This window comes from Xyrauchen texanus, chromosome 14, assembly GCF_025860055.1.
Source record: "Xyrauchen texanus isolate HMW12.3.18 chromosome 14, RBS_HiC_50CHRs, whole genome shotgun sequence".
Taxonomy (NCBI): domain Eukaryota; kingdom Metazoa; phylum Chordata; class Actinopteri; order Cypriniformes; family Catostomidae; genus Xyrauchen; species Xyrauchen texanus.
In genome coordinates, this window is record NC_068289.1 from 34224477 (window position 1) to 34252246 (window position 27770).

General features: G+C 38.8%; 1 protein-coding gene across 1 annotated transcript in view; it reads left to right on the forward strand.

Moving 5' to 3' along the window:
- Window positions 1-27770, forward strand: part of lrp1bb (low density lipoprotein receptor-related protein 1Bb) — a 491998-nt gene that overhangs the window by 331888 nt on the left and 132340 nt on the right. The window contains exons 25-31 of the mRNA XM_052142560.1: window positions 3985-4149; window positions 6406-6650; window positions 12533-12664; window positions 16400-16627; window positions 17263-17437; window positions 19624-19718; window positions 20626-20775. Of these exons, the coding sequence (XP_051998520.1) occupies window positions 3985-4149; window positions 6406-6650; window positions 12533-12664; window positions 16400-16627; window positions 17263-17437; window positions 19624-19718; window positions 20626-20775 (1190 nt within the window). The remainder of the gene's footprint in view (window positions 1-3984; window positions 4150-6405; window positions 6651-12532; window positions 12665-16399; window positions 16628-17262; window positions 17438-19623; window positions 19719-20625; window positions 20776-27770) is intronic.

A 27770-nucleotide genomic window follows, 5' to 3' on the forward strand; every position in this document is an offset into this window, starting at 1 on the left:
ACAACTAAAGTATGTCATAGAAAGGTGTGTGTTGAAAATGTAGTTCTGAAGGGATTAGTGGCATTATAATTAGCTACTCTTTTACTCATTGAAAGCTTGGTTTAATGGTTTAAGGCCAGAGGCCATCAAACTGGCCTACTTAAAAGGATAAGGCTACATCCTTGTAGCAATATTTGTATGGTGCCTTTTTGTATATTTTTTGCTTACCTTCCATCCTACACAAACATTTAGCTGAAAATGTAATTGTTTTTGCTAGTGTTAATGCCTGCTGCAGGAATGTGATCACACATTGCATTAGTGTATGAGCTTGATGCAAGTGTTTATCGTTTTATAATCCCTGTAATACACCCATTAGTATATGGCCTTTTTTTTCATGCCACCCCAGAGAACTATGGCGTCAGTTAAAAAAAGCCAAAATTTCCTATAGAGTTTGACTTCATGCAGAGAGAGCCGAGAGAGAGTCCCGGCCACAAAAATGTGTTCCCTCCATCAGTGAACAGAGGTTACATCTGTAACCAAAATGTTCCCTGTCTGTCACTCACTCAACGTTGTGTCGATGTAGAGACACTAGGGTTTTCTATAAGAAACGTAGCAGGCGCTGAGCCATGTCACAATGTATGGAGGAGTGTAGACAGGCAAGCTGCTGCATGCCTCACAGCAAGCACTTGACCAAGGTTTGACCTTCCAGCGAGTTAGGTCAAAAAATTGCTCCGGCGAGTTTGTGACCGAATAATGCTTAAGAAATTAATAGGCATCCATTGTTCACCAGTTGCAGGGAAATTTTGTGGACAAGATAGCACTCATTATCACTATGAAAGGGGAAAGGCGCAAATGCAAGCGATACACCCGACCAGCTGCCCGGCCTACCTGTTGTTACCCCGTAACACTCGGTCGAAAACGGTACTACACAGAGGTTGTAGAACCTCGCAAAAGTATTGGGTGTAGCCCAACCAGCTGCTCTGCATATGTCTGGTATAGAGGTGCCCCTCTCCAGTGCCCAGGAGGATGCAACACCTATAGCAGGGGCATAGCAGGTCTTGTGATTGATAGGATTGATAGATACCAGAGAAATGGCATCCACAATCCAATGGGCCAGACTCTTTTTCCCTTCTGCTGCCCTCCAGAACAGACAAAGAGCTTCTTCCAGTGTCTAAAGCTTGCGTGCGGTCCATATAGATGCGCTAAAAGGGAGTGGTGGGAACTTTGGGCATGTAACCGAACTCCAGGCATTCGCTGGTGACAGAGAACGCCTGCATGTTCTCAACACTCTTGATAGAAGGGTGTGCCACCAGTAGGCCATCTTTAGAGACAAATTGCTGAGATCGGCCTGTTCCAGGGGCTCAAAGGGGCTTCTCTGTAAGGCAGGTAGGACCACAGAGATATCCCAAGAGGGAATCAGGCGTGGCCTAGGAAGATTCAATCTCCTCGCGCCCTTGAGGAAACTGATGATCAGGTTGTGCTTCCGTGAGGGTCTTCCATCCAGTGTGTCGTGATATGCTGTTATATCAGCCACGTACACCATCATGGATGAGGGAGACAACCATCTCTCCAGCCCCTCCTGTAGGAAGGACAGCACAGACCTGACTGTGCATCTCTGTGGATCTTTGTCACAGGAAGTACACCAATTTGTACACCAGCTCTTTGACCACCAAAGTGGACATCGTCCGGCCCAGGGCGTGCACCCGTAGAGCGAGGTCGGTCATGTGCACAGTTCCTGCATAAGCCCTGGGTTGGTCCGACTCTCATGTAGATCTTTAAGCACCTTGGCCTGGTGGATCTACAGGATAGCCATGGCATGCAGGGCGGAGGCTGCCTGACCCACGGCATTGTATGCCTACTGCCACAATGTGCTCTACCTGGGGAATCTCAGGAAGAAGGGCACCGGGGTGGGGCATGGCTGTGAGTCACAGTCCGAGCCTAGAAACCAATCATCCAGCCTCATACGCTCAGGGCAGGATGGAGGGTTCCACTCAAGCCCGATGTTCACAGCAGCCTGAGCAAGCGCGGCTGCCAACTCAGCATCCGCCTCATCCTGAGCTCTACCGCCCGAGAGTGGGAGCTCAGAAGACTCGTCTGATTCTGAAAGCAAAAGCCCACCCTCCCATGCTGCGACCGATAACTCATCCTTGTTGCGAGCCTCGAACGAGACACTAAATCCACCCTGAGTTGGACAGCCTGCATCGCTCATGAACTCTACCTGGCAGAACGAGCGTGCTGGAGTGTGGAAGGACCGCGGGGACTGAGCCAGCAGAATCGCTCCTATATCAACATCCTGATCACCTACGGTGCTCGCCGACCCCGCCGTCTGAGTTTCAACAAGACGGACCGGGTCGGGAAGCAGCCGCGGTGGCTCTCTGCATCACAATGAAGGAATAGAGCCATGACAGCAACATGCTCATGGGCATGTTCTCGCAGTGAGAACATGACCCCTCCACATAAGCTGGCTCGCGTGCTGGTAACCCAAGCATGCAAGACAGATTTCGTGGCCATCCGGTGGGGAAAGATGACGGCACCCAGTAGCACAAAGGCTAAAGGACATCTTTAAAAAGAAGCCAATTGTTTGTGAAAGCTATTTTAGAGGAAATATGCTCTTTTAGAATATACTATTTTACACCTGTTGACCGCCATAATTTCAGCAGACAGCAAGGTGACGGAACAAACACACACATGCGCTTGGCTCTGAAGAGCAAATCTAAATGAGTGATGCATGCCATCTCCTTTTATACCTTTATGTCCAGGTGGAGAGCGGCATGCAAATTCCCCTCTGCAATTTTCATTAGAATTTTCTGAATAAAGCAGAGGTGATCTGGGCTCTCAAGAACGAACCCCTAGTGTCACTGCATCAATACAATTTAGAGAGAGTGACAAACAGATAAACTTATGTGCATACAGCAATTGTAGGAATTGTGAAATTTTCTAAAATTTGCTTTTAATCTGGCCTTGCTAAAACCCAGAAGACTGATATTACTGAAACTATAACCTTCTGTTTCTTCATGAAGTAAGCAAGAACTTTTCAGATGTTATTTGGGAAAGTTACAGTGTTGTAGTTTGGGATCAGTGTGGCCCCAGCAAAACATACAATTAAACAAATCCAATAGAAAATTGACAGGACAGTGTGGCTACACCAGGGTCAGATTGGTCATAGGGACAGTTGAGACTTTTCCTGATTGTGATGGTTTATGTGAACATTAACTGAAACTCCTGACCAGTATCTGCATTATTTTTTGCATTGCACTGCTGCCACACGATTGGCTGATTGCATGAATAAGTGGGTGTTCCAATTATAAACTTTTTGGTTTTTTAAACAATTAAACACATTTTTGTTATTGCTATTGGCCTATTTAGCATCCAAGATTACAATAGGTTGTGTATCATGTGTTAAAACAATTTCTATGTGTAGCCAATTACATCAGTCATAGCATGGATCGATCAATTCTATTGATGCTCAACACCCATATATAAATATATATTAAATTAAAAAAACTACTAGTTCACTACTAATAATAGATATATTAGATATTCATGATGAAACCTATGTTCGGTAGGCCTTAGGAATCCTGAAATTCAACTTAAAATTGTGTCTCCCAATCCGACCCTGGGCTAAACTGAAGAATATGAGAATTTTACATTTATATTTATTGACATTTTATACCAGAGGTTTCTAAGGCACCAAACAAATGTTCATGACTTTTGAAGCAAGTTTTCACTCTTATCTTGTTTACAAGCAGTTTTCATAAATGTTTAAGTCTTAAATGTGAAATATTTTTCATGCATTTAAAGGGTTTTTTGTGTCGCTCAGACCCCGGTTTAAAGAGTTGTGAAAATAAATATGTTTTAGACTTGTTTAATGTTGATTTATTTAGAAGAAGAATAATTTGACATTTAGAATGTTTATACTGATGGACTTTATGGCCAGATGTAGTGCTTAAGATACAGTTATTGGTATTCAGATAAACAGTTTTTAATCTGTTATTCAATGTGTAGCATTCTTTTCTGGACCGACTGGGATGCTTCTTTTCCTCGGATTGAGGCAACATCATTGAGTGGCAGTGGACGACATGTTGTGTTTAAGGACATGGAGATTGGAGCCTGGCCCAACGGACTCACCCTAGACCATCAAGAGAGGAGAATAGTGTGGACAGATGCTCGGTAGGGTCTAATAAACAATTTCAAGTGATCAAATTAATATAATTTTAGGTGCATGTTAAAAAACTGTCTCGTCTTACCAATGGCAGACAGCGGAATGTTTGGAAAAGCTATTTGAAAACATTTTGTTTGTTGACACTAATGGCACAGAAATTACACACTTCACTAAACTAAATGTGTTTTAGTATAGATTATAGTTGTTTATTTGCTGTGCTTGTACGCAATGCTGATCACAGTTTGAATGGTTAAAAGTTATTTGTAAATTTTAATTCTTAAAATCTCAAAATAACGCTATCATAACCCTGATGAATGTAAACCTAGAGTAATGAATAGCATGATATCTGAAGTCTTTACCTTGTAACGTGTCTTGTTGGAATGTGATTCCCTTTGATTATTTTTATCTGAATATTTTGAAGTACTTACCATAACAAATACAATGGTGACACTTTACAATAAGGTTCCATTTGTTAACATTAGTTAACATGGACGAACAATGAACAATACCTTTATAGCATTTATTAATCTTGGTTAATGTTAATATTAACACATACAAATACATTTTTAAAAACAAAAGTTATATTTATTAACATTAGTTAATGCACTACGAACAAACATGAATTGTCTGGGGAAACAGGACCCAAGAGCAGAGAAGATAAATGTCAATCTTTTGTAAAACAGAAAAAGCGCTCAGCGCCAGCTCGGTCGAGCTCAAAATAATAAAGCAAGGAGGGCGAGAAAAGTGTGTTCATTAGTAGGTGTTATAGGTGAAGTCCGGTAAGAGTATCAGGCTCTTGGGAGGGGAAAAGGGGGTGCTGGTAACCGAGGCTACACAGGAAGGGTGACAACCCCTTATACGACAGCAACGAGTTGTGAGCATACTTGACCCAAACTAAATTCTCACTCCAAGAAGAAGGAGTCCATATTTGGGAGTCCATACACCGCAGGGTCTTTTCCAGTTGTTAGTTAGCTCGCTCCGCCTGACCATTAGTCTGGGGATGAAACCCAGAGGACAAACTTACTGTAGCCCCCAACTGTTGGCAGAACTCTGCCCAAGGGGGAGGGAGACCAGTAACAAAGCTCATGGCTATGTGCGACCAGGGTCTCAAAGGGACTGACAGTGGTTGGAGAAGCCCGACCGGGGGACTACAGGAGGTCTTACTAGCCACAAAATTGGGACATATGGCAATGAACTGATGAACATCCCACGTAAGGGATGGCCAAACACTGGGACAGAAAGGTGCTGCATGATCCCTCACCTGAAAATGGAGCCGGTTGTAGGATGCATGCCTCTGAGCGCAAAGAGGCATTAGGAGCCACAGAAACCAATGGGAGCGTGTCCCGGGGCATGCCCAGGGTGGAGTTGCTGAACCGTCTGACTGTGGCTGTGACACCATCATCTTCAACACGCATCTCTTGCTGCGATAGGGTAGAGTGAAAATCAGTCACCTCCGCTGTGTCCCTGTGTGGCTGGTTTATTCTGTCAGAGTACTGCCGAAACAGAACCCAAGAGCAGAGGAGATACATGTCAGTCTTGTATTAAACAGAATAAGCACTCAGCACCATCAAAATCAAAATAATAAAGCCAAGAGTGGAGGAGAGTGTTCTTCAGTAGGTGTTGTAATGGAAGTCTACTCAAGATAAGTGTGATGCGACACAGCGCAAAAGACACAAGTTTCCGTGGGTAGATCATCCAAGGAATCCTCCACACTAAGCAGGAGACAAACATGAGTGGTTCACCAAACAATAAACCAGAAAAAAAACAGGGGAAACACAAGGGATAAAACAGGGCGCATGCAATCAGAGGATGACAGGTGGAGTGTGTGAGAAATTCATTACTGTAATCGACGCTTCCCTGTGAGCGATCAGCGTTCCAAAGGAAATGCCGATTACGCTTACCAACTCAACCTGTGAAACATGAGGGAGAGAGAACAAACAAATAGAATGAACCGGCAAATCCCAGAGCTATGACATGATCTTACAGTGAACAATTGTACTTTTATTAACTAACATTAACTTGAAATGGTGTAAAAAATATATAATGTTCATTTTTTGTTTATAATTCCTAACTAATATTAACACATGGAACTAAAGTGTTACAAATAAAAATTTACATTTTTCAGTTTTAAGAAATAGATTGATGATCTTTTGTTATATCTGATTATAAAACACACATACCTCACACATAAGTTGTCATCACTGTAACACTGATGTTTTAGGCATAGAGCTCCAGTCTCACCTCTTGTTGTTCTTTCCCTGCAGGTCAGATGCAATATACTCAGCTCAGTATGATGGCACTGGGGTCATAGAGATCCTCAGGGGCCATGAGTACCTGTCACACCCTTTCGCTGTGTCTCTCTTTGGAGGAAGTGTGTACTGGACAGACTGGAGGACAAACACTTTAGCCAGAGCGAATAAATGGTCAGGACACAATGTTACTGTGATCCAAAAGACAAGTGCCCAGCCATTTGATCTGGAGATATACCATCCAAGCCGACAGCCTCAAGGTACGTTATTATTATAGGTTATAAATTATATTACAAAAATCTCATCATTTTAAGCTCAGTCATAATTAAATAAATTAGATTTTTTTTCATTTTGAAGTTTTTTCAAATGCAAGTTTTTGATCAAACACACAGCAGTGTGTGTGACCAATAAATATTAATCAACAAGAGTCAGTGTACAGTATGGATATTAATCTATGAGGTTTCAGATGGTATGTATTGGGTCTGTTCCTAAACATAGTGATCTGTCGCTGCCTGCTGCGCAATTGCCTTATTAAGCAGCATCCTTACTTAAATTGATCCTTAACTGAAAAACTCATGTGCAAGACTCTGGAAAACAGTTAGATGCAGTGTAATGATTGGAAAATGTCTGTGTAGCACGTTATATTTGTATATGTATATACAGTATGTGCACATATTTAAATAGCTCAGATGGGCGCAAATCTGCATTCATGTAAACTTAGAATTAGGTGTCTTAGAATTTGGCTAAAACAAGGTACCATAGGAGGCTGGCAACCTTTTGGAACAACCTCAGTGTCAGGAGCGCACATAAGATGCCTAAAAAAGGTGTACAGGGAGAGAGTTTGTGACCTGGAGCCAACTTGGATCAGACTTTTTGGTCCAGCACTTCCCACAGATGCTCAATCAGATTGTGATCAGGGGAATTTGGAGGCCAGGGAAACACTTGAACTCTTCATCATGATCCTTAAACCATTACCGATCAATGTGGCAGGGTGCATTATCCTGTTAAAGAGACTCTGCCATCAGGGATTACCATTGCCATGAAGGGGTGTACCTGGTCTGCAACGATGTTTAGGTAGGTGGCGCGTGTCAAATTGACATCCACATGAATGGCCAGACCAAGGGTCTCCCAGCAGAATATTTCCCAGAGCATCACACTTCCTCCACCTGCTCGTCGATCTCCCACAGTGCATCCTGGTGCCATCACTTCCCCAGGTAATCAGTGCAACCGTCCATGTTATGTAAAAAATATTGGACTCATCAGACCAGGCAACCTTCTTCCACTGCTCCAAGGTCCAGTTTGGACGCTTGCGTGCTTTTGATGGTGGACAGGGGTCATCTTGGGCACTCAGACTGATCTGCGGCTATGCAGCCCCATGCTCAACAGGGTGTGATGCAATGTGTGTTCTGACACATTCCTTCCATAACAATCATTAAAATTTTCTGTGACTTGTGCCATAGTAGTCATTCTGTTGTTTCAGACCAGACGGGATAGCCTTCGTTGCCCTTGTGTATCGATGAGCCTTGGGTGCCCAACATCTTGTCACTGGTTTGTGGTTTGTCCTTTCTCTGACCACTCTCGGTAGGTACTCAACACTGCTGTCCAGGAGCACCCCACAAGCCTTGCTGATTCAGAGATACTCTCACTCAGTCATCTGGCCATAACAATTTGGCCCTTGTCAAAGGCACTCAGGTTTTTACTCCAGCCTATTTCTCCTGAATTCAACACATTTACCATGAGAACTGAATGTCCGCTTACCATCTAATCTACCCAGACCTTGACGTGTGCCCTTGTTAGGAGATAATAAACATTATTTGCTCATGTTTTGGCTCATCAGTGTACACTCAGTATTTATTAATTAAAAGAGAAAACTGAACCTACAGTAGTTGTCGAACAACCAACCAAGTAAGTAAATATCGTACTACACTGTGGACAAGGTGACTGAAAAATACTGAGAGTAATCAAATCCTTTGAAATAAAAGAGGTTAATAATAAATATATCATGTTCAAGGTGTTGCTTGAACAAAAGACAGACACAACCTTGTTGCCATAGTGACCAGTTCTGTTTATTATACATGTAACAGGCATTACAGTTCTCTTGCATTTAATTTCTGGAGGTATCCAGACATGGAACCTTAAGAGAAATCTGAAAAACTTTGCACCTTCAGGCTGTTCCAAATGTCTAAAACCCTTATTTGACACACTTTCTTCTTACCGTGAATACCAGATGAGCTTATTCTATAAGCAAACCACATTACAGTTAGCCTTACAAATGTCATGCTGACCACTAACATGCTGAGCTGCATGATATTCTAAAAATAACATGATCCACCCATGTTCAGATTTTGTTCAGGAAACACAGAGTGTAATTTTCCAACATGTGCTCGACAGGGCGAGGATTAATTTGATCTAATTCCCGCTGATCATTTCTTCTGCCAATCTGGAAATGGCCAAACGGCTCCAATGAGTGCAGCTGAATAATTGAAAAAGGTGGTCATGCAGAGAATACGCAGGCTTGACGTGGGCTCAAGATGTGTTCTTTCCTCAACCCAAATTCATTTTAATTGTTTCATGGTAAAGTGTCAAACAGGGTTTTCTATGTTCAGCAGCCAGTAAGGGCAGCAGTTTATCTTCTGTTAAGCTGACAGTGCGCACAGTGACTGCTTGCATCTTTGAATATTTTTTTTTTTTGCAAAGATCCTATGCAACATGCATTAATCTATCTAAAACTATGCAGAATAGCATTTTAAATACACACACACACATATATATATATATATATATATATATATATATATATATATATATATATATATATATATATATAAAGAACACAATATAATTATATTTATATAATATAAAACACATTGACTTTCAAAGATTTTCACAGACCACTTACATGACCCATTTTTATTTCCATGTACTCAACACTAATTTATATTATATTATATATATATAATGGATATACACACATTATTTGTATTTAAAAGTGTGCCAGGTGTCCAGATGTTCAAAAATGTAGCCCTCTATAAATGTTCATCAGCCGAAATAATCTCATTTGCATCATTTCAACCAGCCCAGAGCTGTAAGGAGCCCTGCCAAAGCGGCTAATGTCTCCTGCCATGGCACCGGGTGACTGTTTTACACAGATAAGTGTCAACAAATTGTGCTCTGTAGCCAAGGAAGCCAATAACTATGGCAAATCCAATTTAAAAGAGCCCATGGGAAAGTCTGGCTATTAAAGGTGTCCAAACTCTAGGATCTGGCCCTTAACAATCCATGGCAATTGTGTTTATTTTGGCTCCTGCAGTTTTAAATTTGGAGTGGTGGACCTTGGAATGTCTGTGGGCCTTGAGAAGGGGCTACACCAACCAGCCTAATGGGCTGAGACTTCAGGCGTCAACCGGCATGTTACAAATGCATTATATGTGGATTAAAAAGATCGACACCAGTTTGGAAGGTTCCCACTTTTAGTGCCTGTGTGGCCTGAAGTGGTGTAAGCACTTCCCCAGATATATGCTGAGAAGCAGACCACTTCAAATAACTGTTGGAGTTTGCAGACAGGCTGTATCTTTCCCTATTCATACAGAGATTGAAAACAACAGTAAAAATTCAAATTATAGCCTATTTCATGTCCACTTTAATATAGCAATTCTAAGTGCAAGGTAAATTCAAATTGTTTTATGAAATCTGTGGCTGATTTACGAGGTCTAGTCGGTACTTCCAAATCATGTGTTTCTACCATGAGTCAAGTGCACCCGCACTGATTGTACAGTATTTATTTAGCCATTTAACAGCCATAATTCCCCTGCAGACCGTGGGATTCTAGGATATAATTTAGTCACATGAAATTATTTGTTATTCTCACTTGCAAATATATGCTAGCTACATAAGTGTGGGGGGGGGGTTTGTAAAAAAAACAATTATTTTTTTAACAATTAAAAAATAATTGTTTAAGAAATAAAATAATACAAATGCAAATGGGGCAACAACAAAAAACCCCTTGGTGACCCCTTCAAAAATTGCTCTTGAGAATTGTTTATTGTCCCCCCCAACATTTTGATGAAATTTTCACCCCTGGATCAATTATTTACAAGATTCAACTACTTTTTATGTTAACTGCATCCAGTTTATTGGGGTTTGAGCACGGGTTGAAGCCTCTCTACAACAGGCAGTATTCTCGTGTACTAACATACAGTGTTTTTTCAGATCAGTTTTTAATGTAAGAATTGAAGGGTAACGCCCAAGTGCAGTGAAGTTCCAGAAGAATGTCAGCCAAACTACATACAACCTTTGCTATATACTGTAAATAAACTTTTAGGCAGGTAAAGTTTTAATAGAATGTCACTATAATGTCTTATGTGTCAACATTTATAACAGTATTAAATTATATTTGAATAGTAGTATAATTAGGAAAAAAATATACATGTTATTAATAAAGTATACAGTATGGAGAGTATATATAATTTTATGAATTAATTTAATATTTTAATACACATTTAATTTATTATTATTAAATATTTTAACAAATATATATTTAATAGGCCTATATGATGACTGAAATATCTTGTGTCCTCATTCCAGCTGCCCTCTTGATTTGTAGTGCTTGAATAGGGCTTTTTGTGATCTTTACCATCAGAGAAAAGTCTGATGGTTAAGTGCACCAGTGACCTTCTAGCTATCTCTAGATGTGTCTCAACATCATCTTCAGATGAAATATAGCAGAAACTGAACTGAGGCCCCATCTGCATAGACGCTATTACCAGAGGTCATAATGTGTTGTGATGTCAGAAGTACTAAGAGTTGTTAGCACTTTTCTATCATTGATGAAATAACCTAAGCTGCTCTTCTTCTTCTAACCTAAGAATCAAGATGAATGTTTTCATGGCAGGGTGGCAAATGCAGTGTTTTATACACATTTGTTTGTGTTTCTCTCTTTAATGCAGAGATCTTTATCCTTAAATGTTACATGTCTCATTTAAAATGCCATCCTTAATACAGTGTGCAAAATGTTTTAAATCAAAACAATCTTAGATTTTCACGCTTTGTTCGACCAACTTCATGAGGTGCCACAAAAAATATTTTTAAACTGCATTGAATATGTTCCCATGTGTGGACCCTTGTTGGCTATTTTTCCCTAAATTTGGTGGATGAAGACAGTATCTGTTTATAAAATATAATGTACATTGTAAATATGTTGACACAATTAGTATAGATGTGATTCCATCACATCTGTCATTTTGATAAGTTATGTTGCACTAATGAATGGAGCTTTTTGCATTATTTTGAACATTGTCTAGCATTTATTTCATGTGTTATTGTAGTTTAGCTAAAATTACACAGATCAATCTTTATGGCACTATATTTCACGTGCTTTTCAGTTATGTAAGCTTAACTGTCCAATAAGAAGAATGCCAATTCAGGGTCAGTTTTGATCCCCAAAACCAAACGAAGGTCCCTCCAGGAATGAAATGCACTGCCGATGTTCACTCTAGTTTTTGCTCGACCACAATCACGTTACCGCTTAGCCAGACGGGATTCAGTAGATCATTTAAAATTTTTTGGCTTACTTTGAGTTTGTGTAGGAGTCGGTGTTGTGCTGGGAGCTGGACGTTTGCTGGATTACATCTCTAATAAAAGGTTACCTAGTGTTGCCGTTTGTTGTCGCTGTTGAATAGCAAGGCTCTCGGGAGCAAACATAAACGTCACATCCTTTGGATTTTCCCAGCAAAACCAATCCGCTCCCTTCACATGAAAATCAGTTTACAGGCTTTAATAGGCAACATAGGAAGTCCGAGAAGGGGTAATTTTTTAAGTTGCATTACAAGCCGTTCACACATTGGCAAAAAAAAAATACGAAAATTGTAACATATTGCACCTTTAAGAAAAACGTTTTTAAGATCATGAAACATACATTTAGTCATGTGTGTTGAAATCAATAACTGGTAGTGTAATTATTTTGGTTTCACTGCTGCTTGTTTCTGTGTGTAATAGTAACTTGAACACAGCTTATTCGATTGATGTCAGCAACAGTTGTTGCTGGTTCCTTTTAAAAGAGCTGCTCTCCTGAAGCAAATCAAAGGATGTGATATTGATTTTTCTACTTGGTGTGTTTAAATGCATTTCACCTTGGGTTTTTCAGCCTCAAACCCATGCGAGGGGAACGATGGAAAAGGTCTTTGCTCCCACCTCTGTCTCATTGATTACAACTTCACAGCCTCGTGTTCCTGCCCTCATCTCATGAAGCTCTCCTTAAACAACCGCTCTTGTGTGGGTGAGTATGTACTATAGGGTCTCTCATTACAAATATAACACATCTAAAGAAAAGGGATGGTCATTATGCTTTACTCATTTAGTTTCATCTATCAACCTGTTTGTGTGTGAATATGTATAACTGTGAATTGGTTTTAGCTTATTGGAGAAAGTATTGAGTTTTATGTTTAAGGGTTCCCACAGTCAAAAACAAAACAAAAAAAGTTATGGGAAATTGAAGGTTATTTGGTTAGGTCTGGACAATTTATTTTCAGACACATAATCATAATAAATGATTTAATTGTCTGTTTTGTTTATGTCAGTTACAGAGAAAGCTTAATACAAATACAAATTAAATAATAGATTCATGATTTAAACTGTAATTTATTAAGCTTTCTCTGTAACTGATATACTGTACTTAATATAAGGGTAGAGTGGAATAAATATAATACAATATTTTAAATATTAAAACACATCATATTATATTTAAAGGTGCACTCAGTCATTTTTTCCTCATTAAAAAGTTTAACTAGTAACAAATGCTCATATTTGGATCAAGAAGGAAGCAGGATCTGGTTGCCACAGTCCACCTTAGTCAGGGTTTATTATCAAATAACAGATATGGCTCCAGACTAAAACCATGACTTAGGAGCCATTGGCTCCTAAATTGAAACATTAAGGAGCCTGTGGTGAGCAGGGCGGCGTCTGGGTAGAGAGAGGCCGAGAGGATAATAGGCAAATGACTTTCACCTGCCCGCCACACCGGCCTCACGTTTCAGCGAGGGGAGGCTGGAGTTTTAAGGAGAAGAGACAGCGGCAGATGGGAGAGAGATGCACGGAGCTTGTCCAGGTTCTTGTGTGTGTTTTATGATTTGACAAAGCTGGCTGAAAAGAAATGTGTGTTTTTGTTTATACTGTGAAAAGCGTTATTAAATGTCTATGTATTTTTTGAGCCGGTCCTAGCTTCCTCCTTTCCCATCTTTAATTGTTACAGTGCCAAGTGGCTGTTTTTAGTACCAATTCACATTATTGCTCAATTGCTGTTCAGAAAACAGATAGAAAGCCGAAGAAAAGACATCTGATAACCCATTAATCAGAAGTTTTATAAAAATAATATATTGTTGAGAAGATAATTTGCATTCCTTTTTGTCTCAAATTTTCCCACCCCTTTCATAATTTATTCAAATATAAGAGATAAAATATTTTTTTATTTAGTACTGCTCTTTAGAACATACAGTACATTACAGATAATTACATAAAGTATAGTATGCATATAGTAGTGTGTTGCCTTCTTGAGCATCAGTGAATGTTTGCACCTTGTGTAATAGCCTAGTTGTGTACACATCCCTCAATTGTCCTAAGTGTCAAAAGCTTGATCTTGAAAAGCTTGAGTCTTTCTTTACGGATACTGGATGGCCCAGACACAAAGACTACAAGAGTACAAATTGAAAGAAATTCCAGATGCAGTTTATTGTTCTACTCCAATTCCAATCAATAATTACCAGAAGAATAAAAAAAGAGGTACACAATACAGGACTTTTAATTATAAAGAAGGGACTCTTATTTTGAAACCTCTGTACTCCCAGATATGAGGACACTGATGGCTGATTCGCTGAGAAAGTGAATCTGATTCAAACTGCTTACCTAAGCTCCTGAATCTGATTCAAACCCTCAGTACTTTTCCACTATTGATGCTATTCTGAACTGTGGCCGACCCGCTGCAGGATGGTTTTCTTCAGCTCTGGGTAACTCAGGAGGTTGTCGACCGGGAGTTGTTGGGCTGCAAGTTTGGCCTCCCCTGTCAGCAGCAGTAAGAGGTGGACAGCCCATTGTGCCCGTGGCCATTCCAGAGCATGGGTCGTGCATTCGAAGAGCTCCAGAAATTCCTCCAGATCGTCTTGCTCCCCCATCTTTGCAAGCATCACATGGGGGATCGCTTCTGCCAGGGTCGTGGGGTCTGCCCCCTCCTGAGGTACCAAGCTCCGCAGCGCCCGTCGGTCCTCCTCTTGCCTCGAAAGAGTTCCTAGAACCTTTGTTGCTGTTCTGCCTGCAGATCCATGAATGCCTGGCATTGAGCCTGGTGGATGATGGCAAGGGATTGGAAGATTTCCTCTAGTGGCGAATATCACTCCATAGCAGTGTACCCTTTCTCCTTATCCTGGGTTTCAGCAACAGTGTAACAAATGTTCGTATTTGGATTAAGGAGGAAGCAGGAGTCAGTTTCCACAGTCCATGTGAGTCAGGGTTTATTATCAAATAAAACAGAAATCGCTTTTCAGATCACACTCAAACAAAGATATGCTTTCCAGCTTACACTCAAACAAAGATATGCTTTCCAGCTTACACTCAAACAAAACACACTGGAACAGACAAAAAGTCTCTGGTCTGTATCTCTCTTCCCCTCTCTGTGTACTGGGCTGACTTTTATCTCCCCTGACTCTCACTGTGAACATAGAAATGGTAATTAGTCACAATTCATCTCAGGCAGATGTCCTTACCATTTTCTCTCTCCCCAGATGGGCGCATGACCACACCCTCACCTCCACACTCCCATTGACATGAATTGTACATTTTCAATGTACTGTATATAGGAAATAATGACCACTTACATTCAAATGAAGACTGGTAATTTCTGTAACCTCATAGAAGCTGTTTTATTCTACATGGAGTAGATCCGCACATGGGGCTGCCATGATAGAATCACATGACCATCAGAATACTACTCGCTTAAATTAATAGTTCAATAGTTATTTATTCACCCTCAGGACATCCAAGATGTATCTGAGTTTCTTTCTTCATCAAAACAGAATTTTATATTTTTAGGATTTCATTTCAGGCCTCCTCCTTTAAACGATGCAAGTGAATGTAAGTGAATTGATGGTCCATAATGCATATTTAGGGTGCATCAAAATAATCCACATGACTCGACAAATAAAGTTCTTCTGAACCCAAACGGTTGATTATTTTTAGAAACAAAACAATACTTATATACTTTTTAACTATAAATGTCCAGTGAACTATTCTTTTTAAAGACGGTTTAGTAACCGACCTGTTTTTTGACACTTTCACTCATTGATTACAGTAATCATGGCTGACTCTGAATAATACATTTCTATAATGGCATCTGAAACTGAAAACTATTGATTTTAAATGATGCTACATTCAAATTGCTAGGTGTCAGTGTAAATATTACCTTTAGTGCACCTTTATATGTTTTTACATTTTTGTAATTATTTACAATATTTATTTTCGTTGCATTCACAATAAATCCTCTTCAGCTCTGGGGCATTTTTGGGCTGCTGCCTTCAAGAGACTCCCCTTTTTCTCCCAATTTGGAATGCCCAATTCCCAAAGCCCTCGTGGTCATGTAGTGATTCGCCTCAATCCGGGTGGCAGAGAATGAATCAGCCCGCTGATCTTATCACTCGGCTTGATGACACTTGGCACGTTGTCACAGAGCCAATTTGGTTGCTTAGGACTTAGGAGACACTCAGCACGCTCTAGGATTTGAACTAGCAAACTAGCAAACTCCAGGGGTGGTAGCCAGCGTCTTTACCACTGAGCTACCGTTGAAGAGGTTAAAGTTTTCGAAGATCACATTTTTCTATATGCCCATCTCTATAATATTTAATTTGGTAGAAATTGCTATTTGTGAGTCTAATCTATATAAAATTCAGTAATCATGACGGATTGGAAGAGTTATGGAAATTCATTGGTTAAAATGTGTTGAATATGTTGTTTTTAAAAATGTTTTCAGCATTGAAGAAGTTCCTACTATATGTGAGGAGGTCAGAGATCCGTGGAGTGGACATTGACAATCCATACATGAATGTCATGACTGCTTTGACTGCTCCTGATATTGATGATGTCACTGTGGTGGACTTTGATGCTCTTGAGGAAAGGTTATACTGGGCAGATGTTAAGACTCAAACAGTAAAGCGCTCATTCATCAATGGAACGGGCCTTCAAACAGTCATTTCTGGAGGTCAGTCAATATTCTCAACAAGAACTCTAAAATCATCCTTTTTAACATTGCATTCAGTGCTTTCTTTTCGTTCTGTTTTTTTTTTATTCATTACTGATGATTGTTCAATCTGATGGTTGTAGATATTCCTTCAATAAGTACCAATAAGTAAATTGTATTTAACATTTCTAGGCTGTTAATAAGCTTTTCTATATTTGCTTCTCTGCTGCCAGATTGTGGGGTTGTGCGGCAATATCATCTTTGTTTATTCCATTTGCTCACATTCGGGCCTAAATGTTTTTTATTTAAATTTGTATTATAAGAAGACTTTGTTCATAGGAGGTTTGTGGCAATAAAAAAAATGACAGTTGAGAGAGCGCACTGTAGAACATAAATAATATATTTTGTGATAGTAGAGCTTGATTGTGAAGTTTTCTGTTTTCTTCTCCAAACTGCATTTCCTGAATGCTGTTATCAAGCACAATGTGTTGCTTCAACCTCCTCAAAGTGTTCAAAATGCAAATCTCGTGTCACTGTCAGTTTTTCACAGTGTAGAAAACGTTCGCCATAAGCAAAGCCATTTTATTACAGTATGCACAGAAGTGCTGTAGTTGTGATGTCCCATCCATGGTAATGGCCATCTCTGGTATGTGCAGATATTCAAAACTGCCGAGGGCTGGCAATAGATTGGCTGTCAAGGAACATGTACTGGCTGAGCTCTGAGAATGAAGAGACGCAGATCAATGTTGCCCGACTAGACGGATCTCTGAAAACCTCAGTCATCCATGGTATTGACAAACCAAAGTGTCTGACTGTGCACCCAGCCAAAGGGTAAGCACCCCATGTGATTAAGAGAGAATATATATATATATATAATTAGTTAGAGGAGAAAACAAGATATTTGGAAGTGAGGAGCAAAATGTAAAGTCAGCATTAATTCTAAATTGACCCAATTTTCTTTATATGTTCATATTATGCATGTTCTTGGTCTAACTGTGCATGAATCAGCTGTGCATATATATATATATATATTAGGGCTGTCTATATAACACATTAATTCAGTGTGATTAATTTTATAAAAAAAGATTATAAATCAAGTAATCATGTCCCCGGACTGTGATATGGAATATTCCTTCCATCTGAGCAATTCAAGCTTGAAGTATGACATGTTTTCTCCAGGGGGCAGTAAGCGAAACATCAGCTGTTTGGCAAGGCGTTTATACAGAGAACAAACCACACTCACCGAAAGCAGACAACACAAGATGAGAATGAACACATTCTTGCATTCAAACACAGCTTGATGGAGCACAAATACAAACACAGGGATTTCAAGACGTTTTTCAAGTTTCAAACTATGTTTATCTTGACACAGTGACCTAAAAATTTTTATGACGCAATGCAAATGAGACACTCCAAAAGCGTCTGATGCAGGTGTGCATTGATGCGTCCTTAGAAAATACCTCATAATAAATCTATCTCGGACTGATTGACGAATTAAATTGCAAAATAGTTTGTATGAACTGTAGGCCAATGATAGGCAGATTACATAAATTCAATAATGCTGAAATAAACTAAATATTGTCTTTTTGGTAACACTTTACAATAAGGTTCTATTTTTTAATATTTGTTATTGCATTAGGTATCATGAACAAACAGTTAACAATATACTGTTTACAGAATGTATTCTTTTTTAATATTAGTTAATAAAAATACAATTGTTGATTGAAAGTTCATGTTAGTTCATATTTAATTTACTAATGTTAACAAACACAACCTTTGATTTCTGAAATGTATTAGAATATGCTGAAATTAACATGAACTAAAATGTATAAAAGCTGTAAAAGTATTGTTAGTTTATGTTAATTAATGTTGTTAAAGGTGCTATATGTAAAAAATTAATTTTGCCAATCTGTGAACGGCTTGTATTGCAACTTAAAAAATGAGTCCTTCCCAGATTTCCTAGGTTGCCTATTAAAGCCTGTAGAAAGAGGTGGGTAGAGTAGCCAAAAACTGTACTCAAGTAAAAGTACTAAAATAAATAATTACTTGAGTAAGAAAGTATCCAATTAAAACTCAAGTAGTGAGTAACTCGTTACTTTCACAAATTACATAATAGATGTTTACTCCCCTATATTCCATTACATAATACACATTGAACATGTACTACAGAATTATGATTATTTAGGGATAGGGTTAGTCATCATTCACCATCATGTTGTTCCAAACCCGTATTACTTTCTTTCATCCATGCAACAAGGAGATATTACACAGAATGTTTGCCTGAGTCACTATTTACTTTCAGTTAATGATTTATATATATATATATATATATACACACTACAGCAGTGCTCAGTGCATTAAAGCATAACCAGATGAACAATCCTGTAATGTATGAAATCTACAAATCTACCTCAGACTACCAACAGTTTCTAAAACATCATTCTAATTTGACAAAGAATAAATTTTTTTGTTCTTAAAAATGAAAATTCTTTAGGTGAAAGAGAGTTATTTAATCTGTAGCGGTATTCATTGCATACCATCATTAACTAGATTAACGATCGATCTATCAATGTACTGTATGAATTAAACTTACTAAGATTGCTGACAGTTTTTTTTCCACAGATATTTTTTATTATATCCATATGGTCAGAGACAAGTCATAGTAGAACTGTGAAATCACTCTCAGAAATTTTAATTCTCCTATGTCCTGCCTCCACTTGACTGTATTATCACACAGGAGACGGATGACATGAGCTCCACTGACACGTCTTCTCTCCTATTGGTAGTCGCTGCCGAAAGTCACTCCTCATTTGCATAAATTAAACTTTTCTCAACTTTCTGTTGTCGATGGACACGCCCACATCTAGTCACCAGAAGTCGCTGTTGCATTTGTTGCCAGAAGTCGCTAGCTCTCATTGAAAATGAATGTGATTGTGTCGCTAAAAGTTGCTGCATGTGTGAACGGGACATTAGATCTTAAGTTTAATTTGACATATACTTTGTGTTTCATGTTCTAGAAAAATTTACTGGACTGATGGAAATACAATAAATGTAGCCAACATGGATGGAAGTAACAGGAAGGTTCTTCATCAAAACCAGAGAGAACCAGTCGGTATGTCACATTCAGCAGTCTATAAACAACACTTCTTAAACTATGTTGTGAGTTTGTGGTGGGACAGCTTGTTTATCTGACAAATGGCACAACGAGGGAGTGTTTGGGGAAACCTGTTTGAAAACCATTATTTTTGCAATTCTGTTTCGTGCCACTAGTAATGCAAAAGAGACAAATCTGAATATGGCTCTCTTAAGTACTAGCAAGATACTTTTAATACAGTAAAAAAACACTAAGCACTATCAGTAATTCAACTTAAGAAAAAAATATCTGAACTTATTGCACCCTTGTTTACTCATTGGTAAATAATTTACATACGCCTACAACATTTGTTAAGGTGGTTTTGGAGATGATGTCTATGAGTTAAATGTCATGCCTGTTGCTGTTGGTAGTATATGATGCAATGACCCTTCTCTGTCAGAGCTGTCTTGAGGCTCAATTGAAATATCCTTCACTTGTCACAATCAATTTTCCCACTCTGTCAAACTCTGCCCATGTCCACTTTTGAAACAGGATTTAGACAGAGATGCCTTTTAGTGAAATATATATAAAAATAAAAAAAAAATGGATTTGGAGACTGAATTCACGCTTAACACTGTTGAAATGATTTTGGTGTAATTTTGAACAGTACTGTATAACTCTTTTGTGAAATGTTTCTTCATTTTCTTTTTATTGTCAGTTGGTTTGATATTGCATTAAGTGATTCAAAGACATTCATACACTTTTAATTGTGACTTAAGTGTCCACATAATTTTTCAGCCCATTATTCACACCTGCATTTACATTATTCGCACATGCATTTACATTATCAGGTATATTATTTTTTTATTTTATTTTGAAGTAATGATCTGAACTAGATTCTGCAGTCAACAGCTAATAACTGACCACGGTTCTTTTGTTCCCTCAGGACTCTCGATTGACTTTCCAGCAGGGAAAATATATTGGATCAGTTCTGCTAATGGCACCATCAACAGGTGTAATCTGGATGGCAGTGGCTTTGAGGTTATTGAGAGCATGAAGAGGGACTTAACTAAAGCTACTGCTCTTGCAGTCATGGGTAAGTGACAGTGTCTAATCATTAGTGAGGCTTGGGTCAAGGGTTAACCACTTTTGCAACATTAACTGTTCAAAAAAACAGGTCACTTGCATATTAATTTGATGGTATATGGCTGACGATTTGTCTGAATGCAATTTTTCTAATTCATTTCTGTTTGTATATTGGATTTTATTTATTTAATTATTTATTTTTTGGTTGCTGTGGTAACAAACACACGGAGCAATATATTTATAAGAGAAATTACAGTAAGTGAAAACAAATGTGTTAAAGGAATGCGTTATACTGCTAATTTAGTTTTAGCAAACCCACAGACAACATGATGTATATTGCATACAAAAATGACAAGAGCTTGTCAAATTTAAAAGCTCCAATATGACTGGCTGGCTGGATGCAGATTTTAGCAATTTTCAGGAAACATAATTGTGTTTACAAGTTTTACTGAAGAAAAACTAGTCATTGCATTAGCCAAAGTTTAGGGGATTATGGAATTTAATCTTTATATATTTTTTTAATATTATATATATTTATATTATTGTATCTTTATTCAACGTTTTGTTTGGGGCACTTAGTAGGAAGGAAACATTATATGCTTACACACAATTGTATATTCTGTGTTGTTTTTGCGTTTTAGATGTGAAATAATTGCTATTTATTACTTTGTGACAGAAATTCAGAACAATTAATAAATTCCGAATTCAAACGTTGCTGCTATTTCCTACGATGTTTACACTAAAATTTTCATGGAGACTCCTGCACTAATATTTTTATTAGTTTTCCTTTTTTTTTTTTTTTTTGCATGCAGGCTTATTTTTATATTCAATTCCAGAATTTATTCATCCGTCAGGTTAAAATAAAGAACTGTGTTTGGTCATAATATTAGGACTCTTCCTGCCTAAGGACCTTAGCTGGAAAGTGAACCAGAATCAAGTCTGGCATTGCGAGGCTACTGCTACATGGTTTCAGCAGTTTAAAACAGAGGAAAGACAGACAAGCTCAGTACATTATGTCAAAATGGATTTGACTATTTCCATATGCCTCATGAAACAGTTTTTAACCCTTCATGGAATAAGAATAAAGACCAAACGTAGTTGGGTCTTATGATTTCTGCAATACTGAAAATGTGGACAGAATCGCAGAATCCAGTTATGAAAACAGAATTAACTATATATCGCGGAATGTCACTGAAAAGTAATGTTATCAAATTCAAAACATGATATGTCCTAGTGTGATGAATAATCCACAAAAGTAGGGGGTGGGTAAAAATATAGATTTCCAGATGCATCATAATCTTCATTTGAAAGATCTCGATATCGATTCATAAAACCCAAGATCGATCTTTTACTCTATGCGGAGCCCTCTGTTAGAATCAATGAGAGGAAATCACTCACTTTTGCAACAAAATTTTGCACTATGCAACTAAAAAGGTAAATAGTTGGCAACTGGCTGCAAATGTTTATATTTCATTTACCAGTAAATTAATTGTGTAGTATAGTGGTGGAGTATTCAGCAACGAGGTCCTTCAACATTTGGGTACCAAAATCTGGATGGCAGAGGCAGGCCAAGTACATACAAATTGTGCCATTGTGATTTAATGTGCTGAGTAACTTCATTTTCCCCACCGTGTTCGATATTAAAATCAGTGTGACACACATTGCAAAAGGCGTTGGCATTGTCGATATGGCTTCGAGATATGAAATTAAATCCTTCCCGTCAAGCTGTTGTTAAATGTACATGTATATTTTGTTTTTTTCACCGGAGCACCACCTGAGTCTTCTTCTCCCATCTACCAGTGATGCATGATTCAACTTCCTGCATCAACTGCCTGCGCACATATCAACAGCGCAACTGAGTTGTAGTTTGCCAGGTTGAGGTCACAAATGGCTTGAAATTTGTATGATGTGTCGATTGTGTAAGTAGAATGGATTTCATACAAGATCTGGCAACTGGACAACCTTGGAATAATATATTGATATGATTATTTATATAACGAGGTTTGGGCCATACAAATTACGGGAGTTTCCCAGCAGAAATAACAAAATGGGATGGGGGCGGGAGATGGGTGTGAAATATGGGAGACTCCCAGGAAATACGTGAGTGTTGACAGGTATGGTTGAGAGTAAAAGTTGTTCTGTGTGTCTCCGAAGACGAGATCTTTGCAACCAATTTGTCAATGAACAATGTCTATTTTAATATCCTTTTTGTTCTTTGCTGTCGGTTGTTGATCAAAATTAACAAATAATAAACATTTAATTCAAATGATAAGATAAAGCCATTAAACTCTCTCTCTTGTTAACATACACAAATTTATAGACGCTGTTTTAAAAATACCTGAAAATAGTAAAAATTATGCAATTAACCCTCCTATAGTAATGTGATGTCTCTTGCCTCGTCAGCACAGAATGGCCTGATTTTTTCATATAGATAGGTCTGCCTGTCAATTTTCAGTCCAGGTGGGGCCAGGACAGGAAGACCGTCGACAGGGGGCAGATCTGCTCCGTCGCGCAGTAGCTGATATTCGACAGGTTGTGCATCACGGTGACTTTTTGCAAGCACCACACCTGGTCTCTTGGCTTCAAAGCTGTGACAGAAAAAGCACATAAGACATTTTAAACATGGCAAAGTATTTTCTTATAAAAAACTGTCATGTGTATGTTGTTGCTATGTTATATTGTATGTACACAATGTGAAAGTTTCAATTACCTGAAGTGCTGATAACTCTTGATCTGTGGGAGTCTACGGAAGTGGCGAGTCAGATGCTGCTGCCAGTCGAAGGTCTGGACTAAAACTTTGCCCTCTGCCGTTCCAACAAGCTGTGGGATATTGAGGTGACTCACAGGAGAGCTGTTTTCCACAACCTGATGACAAAAAAGATCAAAGACAAAGAAGAAAAAAAAAGATCTTCAGTTAAATGTTTCATTGAAGCAGAACAGAAAACAGCACTGAAGTCATTAAAGCAAAGTAAAGTTAAAGTACCTCAGCGATCTCTGCCAAAGTGTTGACTCTTGTCTTCATGTAGGCTTGCTTGATGAGTCCAAAGCCACAGTCAGGGGAAAACTTGGTGTGGCCAGCAATAAGGAAGTGGATTTCAATTTTATCGTGAAGCTTGTGTCCAACCCGCCAGGCAAGGTACCAGAGCATGAAGTTGTTCTTGTTCTGCCCACTGCAGTTGTCACAATGAAGATCCACCTCTGTTTCTCCAACTCCAAAGTTGCCGAAGAAATGATGCATGTAGCTGATGACTTCATTGCTTCCCTTAGTAGATGACATGCCTTCATCAATCAGGTAATTCACCTGTTTCTGCAGCCCTTCACATGAAACACCAAATAGGCCACATTTCCGTGGGGTCAGGAAGTACATTGGTCCTGGCTGGAGAGGGTTTGAGGGAAAGTGTAACTGTAGGAGACAGAGGGAGATAGGGAACTTGGATTAGATTAAATTAAATTTGCATCTATTCATAATTGTCTAATAAAGATAAAACTTACTATATTGATGCTATTCTGCATTTGCACTATTTATTCTCATGCACCAAATCGCCCTTTAAGGGACATTAATAAAGTAAAGTGAAGTAAATGTGTGTGAAATATTACCTGCTGAGCAAAATCAAAACTGTAATGCATCCTAATCTTCTTGCTTGCTGGTAGGGATGGTCCAAAAGACAGGTTGGAGCCAGAGCAAATCTTTCTGCAGGCAGCAGTCATGTCGTTGTACACAGCCCTCTCTTTCTGCACAAGGGAAAGATGATCTTGTTGCTTCTTTACTGCTTCAGACTTTCTATCATCTGGGAGGTTTGCACTTCGTATCAGCTGCTCGTTATTGCTTTGACACTGCCAGCAGAGATCTGTGCGTGGCCGGCAACTTTTGATGTGTGGGAGAAGTCGGTTCCACAGTGCTTTGAAGCTGGTTTTACAAACTGCACGCTCACCTGAAAAACAGATATTGCTTATGGTTAATTGTATTGTAATTGCTAATAGTGCTCCGCATTATTTCACTTTATAAGCACTCAATTTTAAATCAATGTTTACACATACCAAGCTCCTTAGCAGACTTCACGTAGAGACGCCACACTGAGGCCTTGGACACATGAGTTGGCAGCAACTTCACATGCCAATCCTTATGCCCAGGCTGTCGGCCAGGCAGCATGATGGCATTGTCTTCTGCATAGTGTTTTATGAAGTCCACAACTCTGTTGATATCCTCAGGGCTGATGAACCTGGCTGGTGGACGTGGCAATGAGTGCTTCTTCCTCAAACGTGGTCTTGCCCCATTCTCCTCATAGTGTTTGACTATATCAGCCAGGGTGTCTCTGCCAATGCTGAAAAAAGGGGGGAAATAAGAAAAAACGTTTAACATCATGGTCTTGCTAACAGGCATCTTGTCACCTATATCAAAATGTATTGTACAAATTATAGGTACTTTTACTTTACTTCTACGTTTAGACCTCAGTTAGTGGTTAGACCTGGTTCGAGTCAAAGGATTAAAAAAATCCTAAATTAAGTCATTAACACCAGTCAATTCAAGCAATTGAAGCATTATTCAAATTAATAGCAGAAGCTCACATTACCATCTTAAAGCTCATTATAGTAATGGGGGTTTTGGCAAGTGATATGATGCTAACGATTAGCAGCTAACGTTACAATTAAAACGACAGTCCTGAGCTAGCTAAAAACAATAGGTAGGTATTGGAAGGTCTAAACATGGACTAAACATGAGATAACGTGTAACGTGTTCTTAGAATGAACAAAAAACGACAAACTTTGATGTTTATGGAAACTCACCCCATAAGAAACAGAAAAGTATTCTTGCAGATCTCGTTGCCTCCAATGAAATAAGTCGTTCGGGCACACTTTCTCTTTGTCGGGTCTTCTTTGTGGATGTAACCATCTCCGAAGTTTGCACTGTGCGTCTGTTTGCCTCTAAATGTCCAATAATTCGCATGTCCTGCCACTCTTTTTCCGCGAGCTAAAGAATCCAGCCGTATGTTGTACATAATGTCTGGAGAAAGCTTCTGGCTACAAGACTGTCTCCCATGCAGAGAGTTCTCTTTTCTCCTCGTGTAACATTTACAGTCAAAGTTACGGATTTTCCCCATTTCTCTATCTATATCCCCATCAAATGTTACTATCGATATAGCCTCTGATATCTTACGGTCCAACTCGTCTGACGCCAGTCCGATACATTCTTCCTCGTCTTCATCTTCGCTCAGTTGTAGATTAGGGATATTATTCAGTCTTATCATGCCACTTTCATCGTCGCTCAGATCGTCTTCAGAATCAGTGAACGCTTGTTCATAAGCATCCGGCTTGTCGAAGAAGTACTTCAAAACATTTTCGTTGTAACGGCCACGGTTCAGCTCGCTCTGCGACATTCTTTGCGGCGTCCATCTTCATTGAATTTTGATATCAGATAGAGCCGGCTAGAGCGCTGCATAATAAGTAGCCACGCTGTTGGGGGCGGGGCAAAAGCGCCGGCGGCTATTCAGTACGGAAATACACACAGACAATGACATGCCCCTACTGCATGCTAGAATCTCCGAAAAACAAGCCGATTTCAACCTCAAAATGTACGCTTTTAAATATACCAATACTGTTATCTCAAACATGGAGAGGCTTCTTCATGATCTCAACTAACAGATTCTGCAAAAAAGCGGAAATCACCAATTTTGGAAAAAAACACTTGTTTCTCATTTTGCTCACAAGTTGTGCTGCCGACTTGTGTCACTGGTTTCCGTGACGGGTCACAGTATATATATATATATATATATATATATATATATATATATATATATATATATATAAAATTATGCCATTTCTTCTTACCTGAAGTATTTATTTTGGGATTTTATACTATGTTGATCTTATGTACATGGACATTTCTAAATGTTACCATTATTTTGTCTTCACGTCTGTGACCGTCAATCTACTGATCTTATCACATGGCTAGTTGAACGCGTTACCACGGAGACATAGCACAAGTGGAAACTTCATGCTATTCTCCGTGTCATCCATGCACAACTCACCACAGACCCCACAGACACCACATTATAGTGACCACGAGGAAGTTACCCCTTGTGGCTCTACCCTCCCTAACTACCAGGCCAATTTGGTTGCTTAGGAGACCTGGCCGGAGTCACTCAGCACACCCTGGATTCGAACTCGCCACTCAAGTGGTGGTAGTCAATGTCTTTACTCGCTGATCTACCTAATAAAACATATTTGTAAAATAAAAAATTAATTAAATAAATAAATAAAATAGTTTAGAACCTACACTTCTATATGTTGAAAACATTAAGAAAATATGAGAATGTGACAAAAATTGGAGGCAGATTGCTGTCATCTGGTGAACAACATATAAATAACATGACTTGAAAACCACATTATCCAGTAGCAGGCAGTAGATAGCTGTAGCCACCTACAGTGTAGTCTGATGGCTTGTTATAACCTAATTTTATATTTTATCACAAGATATGCATTTGGATATACATTAAGACGTTATCAAACTATCATTTTAAGTTTAGCATTTTAAATTGATTTGAAGTGTCAGTTTTTCCAGATAATGTCATTATGCTTGCAATCAAACCTGACCATGATGTTACAAAGAGGACACAGATTAAGCATGTTTCTACCAATAATTGAGTTCAAACAAAATGTATAAACTCAAAGTAAATGCATGATAATGTCAAGAAAAATAACATCAAGAAACATAAATGAACTGCAAAATTCAGAAAATCCAATTAGAGTATAAAAAAGAAGAATCAGTGTAAACATTTTGCAATTTCAAACTTTATATAGTAAAAATGTATTTTTCAAGTTTGTTTGTGTGTGTGTTTGTGAATATGTCAGATTACTGTCATAAACCGGAAAACAACAGATGACTTGTAATGCCAACAATAAACAAAAGATGGTTGTAGAGCTCCACTTATTGATGCCATGTCTGTGTGTGTTTGTGTGTGTGTGTGTGAGCGTGTATTTATCACTTTGTGGGGAACAAATGTCCCC